This window comes from Poecile atricapillus, chromosome 3 (genome assembly GCF_030490865.1).
Source record: "Poecile atricapillus isolate bPoeAtr1 chromosome 3, bPoeAtr1.hap1, whole genome shotgun sequence".
Classification (NCBI taxonomy): domain Eukaryota; kingdom Metazoa; phylum Chordata; class Aves; order Passeriformes; family Paridae; genus Poecile; species Poecile atricapillus.
In genome coordinates, this window is record NC_081251.1 from 61105076 (window position 1) to 61121414 (window position 16339).

Genomic DNA, 16339 nt, shown 5'->3' on the forward strand with positions numbered 1-16339 from the left:
GAAAAGGATTATGAGGGTGTATCTGCACCAAGTACTACAGCATCCTGCGTGTTCCATGCTATCAAGGCTATTTCCTATAGGCAGCTCAGCAAGACTGGTACATGGAAGTAGTAATTTGAGTTACGTTTGCATTGCTCTTCACCTGGGCTAATGAGACCTGCTGAGTTGTTGGAACTACAGAACCTCTCCCTCTCCAGGAGTGGAAAAAGTCACCAAGTCCTGCATAAGTCAGAGGGCAAAAATGGGTAGAAGACCACACAATTTGAACTGGACACTGTGACACGGCTTTGTCTTGGCATGATTGAGCAAGAAGTGCACCCCAACAGCAAGAAGGTGATTTAGCAGTAGTAATTCAAGAGGATGCACCTGTCTTTCTTAATTTTTTAGATTTTGTTATCAGAGAAGATATCAGATATCTATATATATAGATATATATAGATATATATATAGATATATAGATATATATAGATAGATATATAGATATATAGATACATAGATATATATCAGAGAAAATTTTGTTATTAGAGAAGAGAGTCCTTTCTAAATTGATTGATCGTTACTGAACAGGGAAAACAAAAGTATTGCAAAATGCAAGTATTAACTTACACATTTGTTTCGTTTTGAGCATATTTTAGAAGAGCCAGAGGCATGCCTTTTTAGTAAGCAGGCAGTTGGTGAAAACCCTCTAGGTATCAGAGAAGCCCTGTGCTATAATTTTCCTAGAATAATAATGTCAAACAAATGACAATAGAAAGGCTATAAAATTTGCAGCCAGCTGGGCAAATTCTCATGTGTGAACCACAGAACCTGTAAGTGCCCATATAAAATATTTTGTCTTGATCAGAGCTGCTCCAGTCTACTGTGTCCCTTGCCAGAGTAGTTGTAACCCCCTCACCTGCCATCTGCAAATAGTGGCTCCGTTGGGTGAACTCCGATGAGCTCCAGCCCAAGTCTCAGAGCAGTGTTAAGTATGTGCTGTATTGGAAGTTTTTGCCTGGGTAGTTAAATGTAGATCGATGATCCTTCTCAGCATTAATGTTATCAGGATATTATATGGGACTCAGCATGCATCAGAAATTATTATTAGTGCTTATTTTCAGATTCCCCAAACAAGATGAAGAGGGCTTTTGTAACCCAGATCTTTTGTGAGTTAGTTATTTTGTCATTGTGTACTTGGTATTTCACATTCCGTTGTTTGGATAACAGTCTGGGCATTAAGCGTGGCTGTAATTCCTCTTCTTAATGGTATTCCAGTTCCCATGACTCTTGCTTAGTTTCACCTAATCCTATCTCAAACAATGTCTTTATGAGCCAAGAAGGACCTGAGCTGAGGACTGAATATGACTGAATATGACTTTGAAGAAGACCAGATTATAATAATTCCTTGTGTCATCTGATCACTAGGTTGTACAACTTTGTTCCAAAAAGGCCATGTTCAGCATAGCAACTCAAGCGTTCTATGTTTCAACTCCTGTCTATGTTTCAACTCCGTTTTTCTTTGACAGGGAGGTAAAAATGACTGTACATAATTTACTGTAAGTCTCTTGGTTGCAATGCAATATTCTTTGTCGAACTGGGTCTGTATGAGTCATTTTTTGAGAAGCAAAATAGAACTACTGACAAAGTTTCATTACTTCTGACAAAAAGACTCAAGGCTACTCCCCATCTTGTTTCAGGGTGCTCCACATGCTACTCATTGGGTCCTTCAGGCTGACATGATGTTTATGAATTTGTTCATCTTACAAAAAAATACTAAATGCTATTCTGTTCAACTGTTAAATCCTAGAATACTACATAAGCAGTAGTGGTCTTGGCCATAGCTGCCCATTCTGGAGTCCGTGTAAGTCGTGCAGGGAGGTGGGAAGTTCACCTTGTCATGCAACAGGGAGGTTTCTGAACCCCATCCTGGCCAGCCCCAAAAGGCTGCACTTGGACCGGGGGCAGCAGTGGGGAGCAGGCTGTAGGAAGGGTCAGTTGCCCAGGCAGGACAGGCATGCTTCAGCTGTGGGATACTCCCACTTAAACCACTAATTGTGTCTCATGCAATCGATCCACAGTGTATCCACAGTTAATACTCACTCCCCAGAATACTACCCCTTCATTTACCCCTTACCACTTACAATAGCTTTCTAGCCCAGAATTACAGGATACTGCAAGTGTGGTTTGAGTTTGTTTATTAGAAGCAAAAAGGCTGTTTGGTTCTTTAGATAAACTGGAAAAAAACCGACCAAAAACAGTGACCAAAAATTGCTTTTACATAGAAATTAAATACAGGGCAAACAGCATTCAACTGTAGCACTGTATTTTGAGGAGCGGGAAGTGTGGACTGGAGCAAAGATTCAGAGCAGTGCCTAGGGGAAAGCTGGTGTATCTGATACAGATATAAATATGTACATGAAATCAACAGTGTTTCATTTAAGAATCAAGTCTGCATTTTTTAGTGATGCAGTGAATTTTTCACTGTAAAAGAAAAACACTCCACATACCCAAGATATTCACGTGTACACACTCAGAACAGCCAACTAAAATAGAAAATGTTTAGCTGCCACAAATAGGTACATAATGGGAAGTTCTTAATTAACATCAGATTATCTTAAAGCAATAATGAACGTTTTGTTTATTTTTTTATGTATTGGAATGGAAGGGATATATTCTGAAGGCTATTAAGAGAAAGATGATGCTTGCCTGATTCCTAAGGTAATGTTCTCTTTTGCTGGGGTGATGTGGGTGCTGATTGAAGTACACGAGCATTCCCACTAGAGGGGGGTCCACTCAGCCTAGGTTGTAATGCATTTTGGATTTATTTTTTTTTCATAAGTTCAGCATGAGGAGAACCTCATGTTGTCCCACATCTTGTTTCAGTCCTTTATGTTGTGTATCTAATGGTGTCAGCAGTTGTCTCGTACTTAGCTTAACTGTCTTTTATACAAGGAGGGGAAAATTCAAATGAATGGACTAATGTACTAGTGCACTGTTAAATATAGTAACAAAAAATACAGAGAATGTTTCATTGTATCATCTAGAAAAGTGAGGACAGTTATTTATCACAGAAGTAGTGTGATCATTCTTGGAAAAGTAGAAGCAGCTTTATCAGACCTGTTCAATAACATCTTTAATTAGAATCGTTATCTATGTTCAACCCATTTTACTGTCTCTGTGAGCCTTACATTTCTAAGCATAAAAGAAAATATATCTATATGTGAAAGAAACTCCAAGTATGTTAAAATAGCTGAAACTTCTGTTTTACTCTTTGATGTCACAGTTTGTTCTTCCTCTCAGTTTCTTGGTGAAATGAGGGATTGGGTTTTGCAGATGTGTTGGTCATTTTTTTGATCATGTTAATTAATGTGTTTTGGAGCTGTGGCAGTTGTGAGCATTCTCTTGGACCTGAGCAGCAGCTTCCTTATCAGAGCCCAAGTGTTGACAGTATGCCTGTGCTCTGTAGTGAGGGTCCTGGCATGGGAGGTGGCCTTTCTTCAGGTGAGTCGAGTGCAGAGCCCAAACTAAAACTTTGCCCAAACTCTGTGGAATTGATGCACAGTTTCCATGCCATCCCATCCATGTCATGCTTCTGTGGGGCAGGGGATAGGCAGCCCTGGACAGGCTGTCCACCCAGCTGGAACCCTTGGGAAGGAGAGGGAAGAGGAAAGGACAGCAGGGCAAGGGAGACAGAGTGTACTGGGGCTGGCATCAGCAACTCTGGTAGATTCAAGGAGGAAGTCAGAGAAGGATGCTGTGGCACAAAGAAGGCTCCATTTTTTCCCTAATGAATCTCCACAATAGAAATGTAGCACAATAAGCATCCACTCTCTACAGCTACGTGAAAGGTAGAACAACTGAGGGTGTAGCCAGGTGGAGGTCAGCCTCTTCTCCCAGTCAACAAGTGACAGGACAGAAGGATATAGCCTCAAGCTCTGCCAGGGGAAGTTCAAGTTGGACATCATAAAAAATTTCTCCACTCAGAGGGTGGTCAGATATTGGAATGGGCTGCTCAGGGAGGTGGTGGAATCACCATTCCTGGAAGTGTTCAAGAAACAACTGGACATGGCACTTGGTTCTGTGGTCTGGTTGACATGGTTGTGTTCCGTCAAAGGTTGGACTTGATGATCTTGGGGATCTTTTCCAGCCTTTATGATTCTATGATTAATAGGATTGGAGATACCATTTGTGCTATGTGACTCTCTAATACTGGATAGAGAAAACTGAGTGAGTTTGGAAAAGTTTTGGGGTCTGTCTAATGGTGGTAGCTGGAATCTGTACCAAAACAGTAAGCCTAGTGAAAATGAGTATTCACACTTCAGATGTGTACCACATTAACCCTAACCAAGATGCTTCCGATAGTGGAATGACTTTTTTCAGAAACCACCTGAGCATCTGAGTAGGGCAGTGTATTGTGACAAGCAATCATACAGTTATTTCCAATCCAATGGTTGATTATTCTTTTTGGCCCTGGGCAAGTCACTTAACCCTCTGTCTGTTTCTTCATCTGTAAAATATATTATGGATATTTATCAGTCTCACCAGGACTGATTGTTTAATATTTATAAAGTGCCTAAAGGATTAGAAGCTTAATATAAGGAGCTAATATGTATCATATCATTTTAGATTGATTTTATTTATTTGGATTTTTTTTTCCTTCCTCCTATTGAATGAGATGCTATTTTGTAGCCTCTTACTACCATTCCTCATTAGCTGGACAGGTCACAATTGGCTAACTCCAGGTTCAGTTTCTTCATTTATTCCTAGCTCTTATGAATGCTTTATCTCCCTCCTGCTTTTTTTTTTTTATTTTTTTCTCCTCCCTTTTTATATTTAGAGATGAAGAAATACCATATGTTGCTAGATCATGACATAAATATATTTAAGTGCTGCCATCATTGTTAGTTTATCAGCCTTTCCATTATAAACCCTCTTGTTCAGGGGTTTATAAGTCTGGCATTATAACATGCTTCAGGGTGAAACTTCACATTCATTTTTTTTCCCCTTTTGATTTGCTTTAAATCCTTCACTCTTCTTAAGTTAAACTGGAGATTAGATACATTAGTTATAGTTATACTAGTTGTATAAATTATAATGCAGCAGTAGGCATTCTAAATAGGATGTAAGTCAGAGAAATAGAGAATTTTCTAGTTGTTAAACTGTGAGCCTGAGAGTAGAGATCTGGGATTCTTTCCATGAGTGTGTCCCTGGTTTGGCACATAACTACTAAAAAATGGTTTAACCTTTTTCTGCCTGACTCTTCTCTCTGTATATTGGGATGATGACATTTCTGACTTCACTGGTGTATTGGGAAGCTTAATTAATTAGAATTCATAAAAGACCAAGATTCTCAGGTGAAAGGCGCCAAAGTGTGAAGTATTTTTAAGGAGTCTAATGAAAAATCGGTGCACCTGCTTTCCTACGTCTGTTCCTGGTGTCACAGATCACTGCCTATCAACTCTGGAGCTGTACAGTGTGTGGCAGCCATCAAGGGTTTTGATCTGGAGCACCACTCAATGACCTGGCAGCTTGCTTTTCTTACGCTTTCACACATTCACTGTATCTCTCAGCCAGTTGTTCTCAGCCTTTACCTGGGAAGCTTGTGTTCCCTGAATTCTAGTTTTCAAACAGTTCTCTAGCGCAAGACAGGACAGGAGCCTACAACCAAGACCTTGGCTGCAGAGTTTCCCTTTGGTGCTGTTCCACTTGGTGCTGGTGCAGAAGTACCCAGTCTGCTTAGAAGGTAACACAAGGAGAAGAGGTCAGCTGTTTCCAGCTTTTTTTTTTCAGGGACTTAACATGGCAGATCATTCTGGTTGTGCTTAGGCAGCTTTTTGGTGTAATCAAAACTCTGTACGGAGAAAAATGTTTCAGCTGTAGTACAGAAAATTCTGGGATGCTGACAGGTACTCTATGTCAGTCAGGTGGAGAAGCCCTGTTTGTGTCATGAGGGATGCTCTCCGAGTTTCCTCACTTGAGGATGTCTGTTGTCAGCTGTTAGTTTTGCATACCCTATCATGTGCAGGTTTCCTAGGGTTGATCCAGACTGGCACCTTCATTTACAGATCTCTTCTTTGCCTGGGCTGTGGTGCTGTGCTCAGGAGAGAGAGGTTCTTGGTGGTGGCTAAATTTGAAATTATCTTTCTCCTTATAATTTCAGGTTGAAGTCTTGGCCTCCGAGGATGCTACATTTGGACACAAGGTGTGTAGTTTGGTGCAGTTTTGTTATATAGGTCCCAACAATATGAACTGTTGACAATTTTCAACCTGAGAATTGAGGATCCTGTGACTTGCATCCATCAATTCAGAAACTTTACCTTGTGTGTGGTAATCCGAGAATGGCACACAGGCTGTCTTAATCCTTGTCTTGGTATAAAACCTGTGAGCAAGTTTTACTTGCGGAAACCCACATGGAAACATGCAAGGTCATCTTAGCAGTAGTTTTTAAGATTGGACTTGCCCAAATGCTGAATTTGTTCTTGTTGATTTGCAGCTAAGAAATTGTACTTCTTGTCTGCTTGGCAGTCTGCTGAGTAAGCCACTTTCTTCAGGTCCTTTTCCACAGAGCATCTCGAGTAGAAAGTAATTAATTGAACAGCTGCATCACCCTGTGTTCAATTGTGGATCAGCCTGTGGCAGGCAATAGTGGGTTTTGGAGACAGCTTCAGATCTGCCCAGCTACATGGATGGGCTGTGTCCTACTCAGTGCTCAAGTTTCTTTGACCAGTGAGCATTGTGGTGATGACCACTGTTTAAACTGAGCACTAACAGCAGATGATTTTAATCAGGGCAGATTGTATGTAGGCTATATGCAGTTAGCCAGAAAGAGAGTGGATGGGGAAGGGAAAAAGGAGATTGTAGGAACCGTAGGCAAAATCATGACAATGCAGAGTTTCTGCTGCTGAAGGCCTATATGCTGTGCTGCTACTGCAGGTGAAAAAATAGCAGTGCTGTTACTATTAAGGTAAAAAGGAAAAGCAAGGAAATATTAAATAAGATATCCAGGTTTATTTGGAATACAATAAGCAGAATTAAGCAGCAGAGGGAAAAAAAAAAAAAAAGCTTTAAAAGTACATAAATATTCATGATGCCAGGATTTGCATTATGTCTATATTGTATATTTTTATGTTGATATGTGATAAGTGATTTCAATAAATTATTAGAAAACAAACAGAGCTACTCTGTATTATTTGAAGTATATAATGTATGGTAGTCTGCAGTATTTTCTGATTTTTTATTTAATACCAGCAAGCATACAGAATATTCATTGAATATTTAATAAACCTGGAGGGTCAGCTCTTGTGAGCTCATCTCCATAATCCTTCAGACTAGGTGGGTAAATAGAAATATTACTGATGATTATTGTCGCCAGTCACTCTTGGAGCTAAAAAAAAGCACTGTGGAGGAGGCTTCTAAATTTTTTTCATGGCTAGATTTACAAGGGGTGTTTATGTCTTGTCATCCTGATGGACATCCTTTGAAACTCCTTTTTATTACAAAAACTTTTAAGAGTTTTCTGTTGCTAAGCTTCAGTTTTACAAAACTGAACCAGTACTGTTGCCAGCTGTGAACATCAGTGTCCAGAGTCCCAAGCATCTTTTGTCCTAATATTAATCTTCAGAACCATCAGGCTCTTTTAAACTCTCTTATAATAGTAGGTCTGTGATATATAGTGAACTGTGTATGTCTAGGAATGTCATCTGCTTTTTGACAATCAAGAAGAAAGCTAAGTACATCATCCAAAACTTGTTAATTCCAGAACTTATTTTTGCTGTCTATTTAGAGATGCTGCAGAAGCACTTTCTTGCCTTCTCTCCCTTAAGAGATGCTTTCTTTACTGTCTGTCTCAATGACAAATAAATGCTAGTGTCTCTGTTACATTAACAGATGAGTTGGCATGCCAACAGAGAATGTGTATAAGCAGAATTTTTAAAATGAAAAATAGTACATTTTATAAATTAGAAAGTAAGTTGAATACCAGATAACACAGTTAAGAAGGATGTAAGGTTAAAGATTTGCACCATGCAATGCTTTCCTTGGTACCTGCTTTTAAGCCTGAATTTTCCTCCAGGGCTATTGTAGACTGTTGAGGGGAGCTATCTTTTTTAGGTTTGGGTGTAGCATATGTCTCAGCTTGAAACATTGTAGGGCCCCTCTGTGTGCAAGAGCAGAAGCATAGTTTGCTGCAGGGGATGACTCTTCTTTTGACTGCATCCATTCCACCTATCCTTAGATGCCACTTAGTTTTAGGCTGTTGACAGGCTGTGTTGCCTGTAGATACATACAAGAATAGTGTCTTTTTAAAAAGGATATTTGTAGACTACTGAAAGAATGTACAATGTCATTTGTTATTCTTAAATTCTCTGATTTCAGTCTCATGGTAAATATGCATACTGGCAGCAAATGGGGCTGTTTCCCAGGAAAAGGTTCTGAATGAGACGTCAGAACATTGTTCAGCTTCGCTGTAGTTGACAAAGTGAAGATCTGGCTGATGTAGTGTGCCTCTTGAATGGTTGAATCTTGGGTGATGATCATCATCCTCGTGTTTGTAGAAATCAGCTACAGGATGCTTTTGATGCAAGTTATGTGTATTGATTTAGACAAAATAATTGTTATTTTAGAAAATAAAATGAAAACAAAAGAAATTGTGTCAAACTGTCAAAATACCCAGGGAAAAGGCACCTTGAATTACCAAATCCTATCTTTACTCCTTAAGCATGGAACAGATGCAAATTGCAAGCCATTAATAGTAGTCCTTAAAAATGTTTCTTTCTCCTCAAATTTTTAATAATTAAACAGTCTTCCCCAAACAAATGTGGGACATAAGACATTTATTAGAGTAAAAATTGTGTTTTAATATGAATTTCTTATTTTCATTTTGTACATAAGTGAGACAAATACTGTTTAAAAAGCCATAAAAATCTAAGCACATTTTCAATCAGTTTTTCAAAAAGTTGTCATTTGATGAGTATAAATATGTACAGATTTGATTGCATTGCTGTCCAAAGCTTTCTTTTGGTTGAATAGAAGGAAGTAAGCCCATTCGGTTTTCTGTGCAACTAATTTTACAGAAGGAGGAAGCTGTTGGTGTGCTGTAACAGCTTTTTCAAACATTCAGTTTAATTTACACATTTATTTGTGTGTGTGCTTGAATGCATGTTTTTAAAGAAAAAAAAATCTTCCAGCTTTTAACTGGTTTTTTGTTTCAATACTTAGAAGGGTTGTGATATACACATGGTTACATATGAAGAGATGTAAGGGAAATGACCATGTTGCAAATCATGAACAGCTGATAGGTGATCTGGGACAGGCTTAGCAGTTATGCCTGATTTGTTCAAATCCTGCTGAGGATAAACTTACATATATAATAAGTTCCTTCAAAACCATAGTTGCCAAGAAAGTAACGTAGAGTAAGAGTGAATAGATGGAGTGATATCTGCCCAAGTCTGCAGTCAACACACAGGAATGTATTTCAATGTTGGAAACTCTTTGAGTCACATTAATCTTACTAAAGCCTAATGATGACGTGTAAAATACTAACAGTACCAATTTATTTTGTGTTTATTTTAGCTGAGTGGGAAGTTATATTTTAGCAGATGGGACCAGTGTTCGCAGATGGCAGAGAAAATAGGAGGAATACAAAGATGTGAAAAAGAAAGAGGAAAAAAAAAAAGGTGCCCAGGGCAGAAGGTAAAATGTTTAACCATTTTGAATGATGCTGATTTAAAGACCAAGGCAATGAACAAATAAAAATAGGAGTGTGGGAGTTTCTTAAATCCTCCTAAGAGATTCAGATGCTCAATTTCCATTAGAACCTTTTTATCCCTGAGGTAGAATTGAAAATCTTAGTCTGAAAGGTTGGTTATTACATAAAGATTTAACCCACATTTTATTGTCATAGGAGCTGCATGTTGGCATCAGTTGGAATTACGGTGTCAAATGCAGTAGCACACGCTTCATACAGGCTGAAAATGGTGTCTGGCCCTATCTAGAGAACAGGATGCCTGCCTTTTTGTAAATCTGTGCTCGGTTTACTCTCCCTCCCCTTCCCTAAGGCTTTTACTGTCAGCATCCACCTGACCCAAATAACGTAGGGTAGGGGAGGCTTCATTCAGTTAAGCCTGGTGAGATCACCTCGTGCACGTGTCCCAGCCTGTCTGTGGACCTGTGGAGTGCCATAAGCCGTGTTGGCAGCGCTGGCCACAGAGCCCGCCCTCCACAGCTAATGCCGAGGTGCAGTGATCCCAGCTTAGTGCTGCATTAATATAAATAAGTTTGTTAATGGCAGTCCAGCAGCTACATGTCAGAAGGCTCACAAGTTTGTGCAACAGGAAAAGAGACACTTCTGTTCCCACAGTGGGGGAGCTCCACCAAGAACAGGACTCTCTTATTTGGTAGTGAGCTTTAATCCTTCCATTGTGTGTCGTTTTAAGCTGTGTTGTGATGTAATTGGCTTAATCATTACTATTATGTTGCTTTGCACAAGTTAAGATTGTAATTTGGCGTATGGAAATAAATGGCAACTGGATTAGTGATTTGCAGGTGTCATTTAAAAACGGGGCAGGAAAGAAAGCCTTCCATATTTTGCAAGTGGCATGTTTGCTAATGTACAGAAGCAGAATTAAGCACACAACCGCATCTCACGCTGGTTTGAAGTAGGAGCGAGCTTCACCTGTTCTTTCTGGGACTGTGTGCTGCTGGGGTTGGGGGAAAAGAATCTCATGCCTGATGGATGTGTTCACTGTAGGAGTGATTTTATATTTCCTTTGTGGAAGACAAATACAGGAGTAAAGCTTTCTCTTTGATCAAGAAATCAGCATAATGGAGAGACAGCTCTATCAAAGAAATACAGCAAGGGTGGTATTTCTGATGTGGATGTGTCTGTATGGTAGAGCTTCCAGCATTGTTCGTGTAACTAGCTGTATTTTTATTTTATGACACAACATAAAGTGATGACCTTGTCTCCATAATTTAGTAACTCTGGAAGTTGTTTAGAGAGTCTATTCCTAAGTCTTTTAAAGTATGTGCTGCTAGATTGCATTTTTAAAATGTTCTTTCTCCAATATAGGGTACATGTTTTTAGGAATCAAATGTGCTTAGAACTAAAATATTTTTCCTCCCAAACATACTACTTTTACTTTTGAGTTTATTAAGCTGCTTTTTGGGTTGCTTTGGTGGGGGAGTGTTAGAGTGGGGAGGTTCATGCTTTCAGGGGAGGGGTTTTGCTTTCTTCCACCTTGTAGATGCTGCATTATTACAACAATCAGCACATCATGGTGCATCTTCTGTAGTCTATTTATTTTCATTTCCCAGATAGCAGAAGTTCAAATCCCGAGGGTAAATTGAGCTACACAGTGTAGCTATGTGTCAGCTTCCTGGTTTGAAGCATAGGACATCAAAGGGAATACATTTGGTGGCTGACTGTGAGTTATGACTGTGCAAACCTAGAAAGAAACTGTTGTTCTTGCAATATTTGTAACAGAACCCTTGAGCTATGAGATGGAGATGGCATGAGATGAAATTGAGAAACATATTCTCAAGAGATGTTTTTCTTTCTTTTTTCTTTTCTTTTTTTTTTTTTTATTTTCATATATTAGCATGATTGCAATAAAGTAATACTTCTCTGAAAGAGGAAGAAAATAACTGATTGAAAGAGAAGAAAAAAGTAGACATAAATAATTGTTCTCTTCTAACGTTCGCCTTGATTAAGACAGCTTTCTTTTGTTGAAGACTGTAAGCAGCCTTTGCTCCTGCCATCTGGTGGTTGCTAATAACAGTTGCATCTTCAAAGCCAAATTAAATTGTTTTAAAGCCAATTAATCCTTTTCAGAAGAGAATATTTTCAAGGGTCAGAATTATCTCTGTCTTGATGTGTTGACACTTGGATTGTCTGTGTGTGCTTAGTATATGGGAAAATATAGAGAAATGAGTCCTCATTTACATCTGTCTTTGCACTGTTGACTTAGATAGGAACCTGGGAGTTGTAAATAAGTTTTTGGATTTGTTTTAGCTTAGAAAAAATAGGTGTTCATATTAACCTCCAGTAAATTCTGTTTTGCTACTCATAGGAGAGTTTGGATTGCACATTTCCTCAGTTCTGTTTTTCATTTCTTTGAGGACTTGTTTCATCTGAGGTATTCAGATGACTAAAAGGATTTTCTAACTTCTTTTCTTTGACCCATTGTTAAAATTGTGTTTTGGGGTTGCTGAAGTCTCCTGAGTGCCCTCTGTGCTGGGTTTTTTCCAAGGGTAGAGAATGGCACTACAGCAGGGAACAAGGTGCTCTTTTTATATTCTTATGGATCCCTTACAGATGTATCAGTATTTTGAAGTACTTACAACCAAGTAGCAGCAACTTGGACAGGTTTCTTTCTGAACAACCTGTGCATATCACTGCTATGTTGTTTATGACAGTCCAAGAAAACACAAAATTGAGAAATTGTGATCATGATTTACAAATTTCGTCTCCATAATCAATAGTTTTTCATGTCTGGTATATTTAGTCTCAACAAATACCTCTGTGGTTTGTGGGGTTTTTTCCCCAATGAGTTTTATACAAATAAAGAGGCACACCAAGAGATTTATGGACATAAGTTCGTCTCCATCCATCAAACAGCCCTAACTGTGGTCCAGCTTTGTCCTGAGTGCTGCAGGCAGTAGAGGAGTGTATCTAACCACCTTGAGTATGGAGAATGATTCCAAACAGCACCCACTTGTGTCCTGCTCCTCACAACTGTGTCCCGCTTCCCATATGGAGAGAATTTTAAAGCTTTCTGAAAGGATGGAAAAAAGTGCAGGCTTCCTGGAAATTGTGATGCCTCCTTGTGCAGTGGAGGTGGGTCTGGACAATTCCATAACAATCCTCAATAAAGGCAAAAAGACAAAATGATACACAGAATAGGAGGGAAAAAAAAAAAAAAGCTATGATAGCTGAGAAGCTGAGACTTGTCAGAAAGTCAAGATTGGCTGGATAAATGATGTATTAAGAGTGGGTTCTCTCCTCCTTCTGCCCCGTGCCCACACTCCTGTAGTCTCAGGAAAGACAAGGCAAGGTGAGGCTTTTGGAAGAACCTGTCTTCTGTGGCAGTGTCCCTGTGTGTGTACAGCATGTCAGGCTTTCTTGGATATTTCCTTTTCTTCTCTTGCCAGTGATCCAAGCTAGCCATAAATACATGTTTAATGTTCCTTTTCAGCATGAAGCATCTCATGGTGCTTTCAGAATAAATACTGATGGCCTCGGGGTTAGGCTTAGGCAGTTTACATGGGTATGTGGTAGCGTTTATTTTACAAAGCTCCCAAGCACTCTGTGGCAAGCTGGAGTGAGCACAGATGGTAAACGTGCCTTCCTGAGCACCCTTGAACATCGTTGGCCTGTGGTTGGCCCCGTGCCCTGCAACCAGCTGGGATTAGTGCTAAGAAAACGTAAACTGCTGTCTTTCTTCTTACATCATCTTTACTTTTGGACATACACAAATGTGATGAACAGCCTTCCTCTCCAGCACTGCATGGTTTAGGTTATCAAGGTGTGGCCACATTTTGGATTTTGATATGAATGAATTTAAAGCTCCTATTGCCTTTCTGAGAGTACTAATGTGGAGTTTTCAGAAGGTGTATATGCAATTCAAAGCAACTGTAAGGTATTTGCTCAAGTGATGTCTGTAAATAGGAATAATGGAATGGTTTGAGTTGGAAGGAACTTTAAAGATCATCTAGTTTCAACCCTCCTGTCATGGACAGGAACACCTTCCAGTTACATCAGATTGCTCAGAGCTCCATCCAGGCTGGCCTTGGACACCTCCAGGAATGGGACATCCACAATCTTTCTGGGGAACTTGTTCCAGTGCTTCTCCACTCTCACAGTAAAGGCTTGGCAATTAATTTTACACTTTGGGCAGTCCTATGCCCATTTAGATTGCCACTATATTAAAATTAATTGCTGCAACACTGAACCATCCAGCTTTTGTGGTGGCACCAGCAGCAGCAGCAATCCACATTTCCCCCTGCTGCTTTTATGGAGAAGCAGTCTGTAGTATGGTTTTTCCTTTCCAGACTTCATAGCAATGCCAGAAGAGTGCAAAATTTGGTACTACTTTCATGGTGGGAATATGCATCTCCTCAAGGGTTTGAACTCACCATTTAACACCAGTCACTACATCACAGCAACTTAAGTTACTATCAGAGAAAAAGAATTTATTTTCTCAGTCTTCCTTCTGTTACTCATTAAATTTTAACTGGTGGGTGCACTCAGGCAGCCTGAGTCTGGTGTGCCTGAGCTGTCTGGCTGGGTGTGCTGCTCAGCATCCTCCCTCGCTCAGCTGCCTCCTGTTGACATGTAAATGGGGGTGATGCTTGCCTGATCAGGCAGGTCCTTTACAGTTCTGTGTGGCCCCTTTGATTTACACTGCTGGTTTGAACTTGGAGGGAGCATCAGATTTACCAAGTCATCTAACAATCAGAACAAAAATTTTGCTTGTAAATACCTGCACATTTTAAATAAATGTTAAGGCAGGTGGTCTCTTTGTTTAGGGGTGGGAAGAGAACAGCTGAGAATATTTGCAAATAGTTTGCTGCTCCTCCATGATGGGGAGAGCAAGTTAGACCAGATTTCTTTTTCTTCTGTAAATTCTACCTGATTGTACAACTGGTGGGACCAGAACTGTGCCCTCCAGCAACCAACGTCACCTTGCCAGAGAAAGCATGCTCCCATTCAGATTGGGACTTAAAACAACAGAAACCCCACAAATATTTATTTTTTTATAAAGCTACTGTTAATGTGTTTGCCTTTGGTTATTTTTTTTTAATAGCATACTTTTTTAGAAGCATGAAATACAGATGTAGAAAAATATTCTGATTTTTGCTACATGGCTTGTTTCCCTGATTTCAGAATTGGCTTGTTAAAACTAATGCTACGTTTGAGGAATAGGAATTGCAGAGAGAAGCGTGAGAAAGTTGTTGGGTAGACAGATGTGATTTAGGTTTTCATTTCCCCTGGTTTTTTTCCTGAGACAAGGACAGGTGTGTATCATCGTTCAGAGCTGTGCTTTGCTGGAAAAAGTGCTGTTGACATATTGCAGATTTCAAGAGGAAAAAACAATGACAATAATGCAGAATCTGAGGCTTTTTACTGAACATATATTTCTTTTACAGAAGACATAATTTTTTAACTTTGAAGCTTCAATTATTTCAGTTTGCTTTTTAAGAATGTCTTTTTGTGAGACAGGATTTTCTAGTGAATTGGGATATTGATGGATAATTCTATTAGATTAGGATGACACTGGGAAATCATGTTTTTCAAGGTCATTCCTTTGATTTTCTTGGTGAACAGTTAATTATACAGGGTCTTCTTATATTTTCTTATATAGGAGGATCAAGATTACAGATAATTTTGGCATGATTTTCATACTGTTGCAATGCTTTACATTGTTTTATACTATACACATATGAACTGTTGTGACAGATTTCTAGTATAACAATCATTTTGTGTGTTTTTTGATTTCACTACTAAATCCTTGCTGCTACATGAAATAGACAACACATTTACAGTCTCTTTATTAAAACTTACCTTCTTAATCTGAAGCAAAATAAGCATTATTTGTACTGTTCAATTTAACGTGACTGTCTGTTTTCATTCCAGCATCCATTTCCACCCCCCACTTATCAAGATCTGTTTGAATCTCCCCAAGCATCCTGCAAAACTTCCTCATGGTGTTATTCCTTGTGTCAGAACTGATGTACCGATTACCTTGTACATGTAATCTATATCTAGGGTGGTTTTACAACTTCAGTCCTTGTGCAAGGGCTGTGCTCCGATGGAGGGATGTAAACCTTAAAATCATCTCTGGGTAGACCAGTTAGAATACATGCTTAATCTAAAAATTAATAAATGTATTTTAAGAAGTGAGTTAACTACTGTTTATGAAGGAAAGCAATGAAGTGAATCATGTGGAACTGGTTTTTGTTGCATTGAAGTAACTAAATACCATTATAGCACATAAGATTCTGCAAATGCTTTACAGTAATGTAGGTATGGCTGTTTATATGCTTATTAACTTGTAGGTTTTTTTAGCTGTGGTGTGTGCAGAATGCTGCCAAGGTCAAAGTTGTTAAGCTTCTCTGAGTAGTACTGAGGGAAATAATTACATTAGGTAAAGCATTGGGATTTTTTAAATAACTTTTTTTTTTTTTTTTTTTTTTTTAAATTAGCAGTATTGTGGAAGATGATCTTGAAGGAGAAATTGGGGGTTGCTGGGTTTGGAAACAGCATGGAATTAAGGAAATAGGATTAGAACTGCAGTCTTGGTGGAACAAATGTAGGTGATCACAGTACTCTTAGGATCCTGCGTGTTGTCTGGCTTAGTTA

General features: G+C 39.1%; 1 protein-coding gene across 4 annotated transcripts in view; it reads left to right on the forward strand.

Annotated features, from left to right (window-relative positions):
* Positions 1-16339, forward strand: part of ARID1B (AT-rich interaction domain 1B) — a 326155-nt gene that overhangs the window by 175757 nt on the left and 134059 nt on the right. For 2 of the 4 annotated variants that reach the window (XM_058834007.1, XM_058834006.1), the window contains exon 6: positions 6140-6181. The exons of the other annotated variants lie outside the window; for them this stretch is intronic. In XM_058834007.1, the coding sequence (XP_058689990.1) occupies positions 6140-6181 (42 nt within the window). The remainder of the gene's footprint in view (positions 1-6139; positions 6182-16339) is intronic. 4 annotated transcript variants of the gene reach the window in all.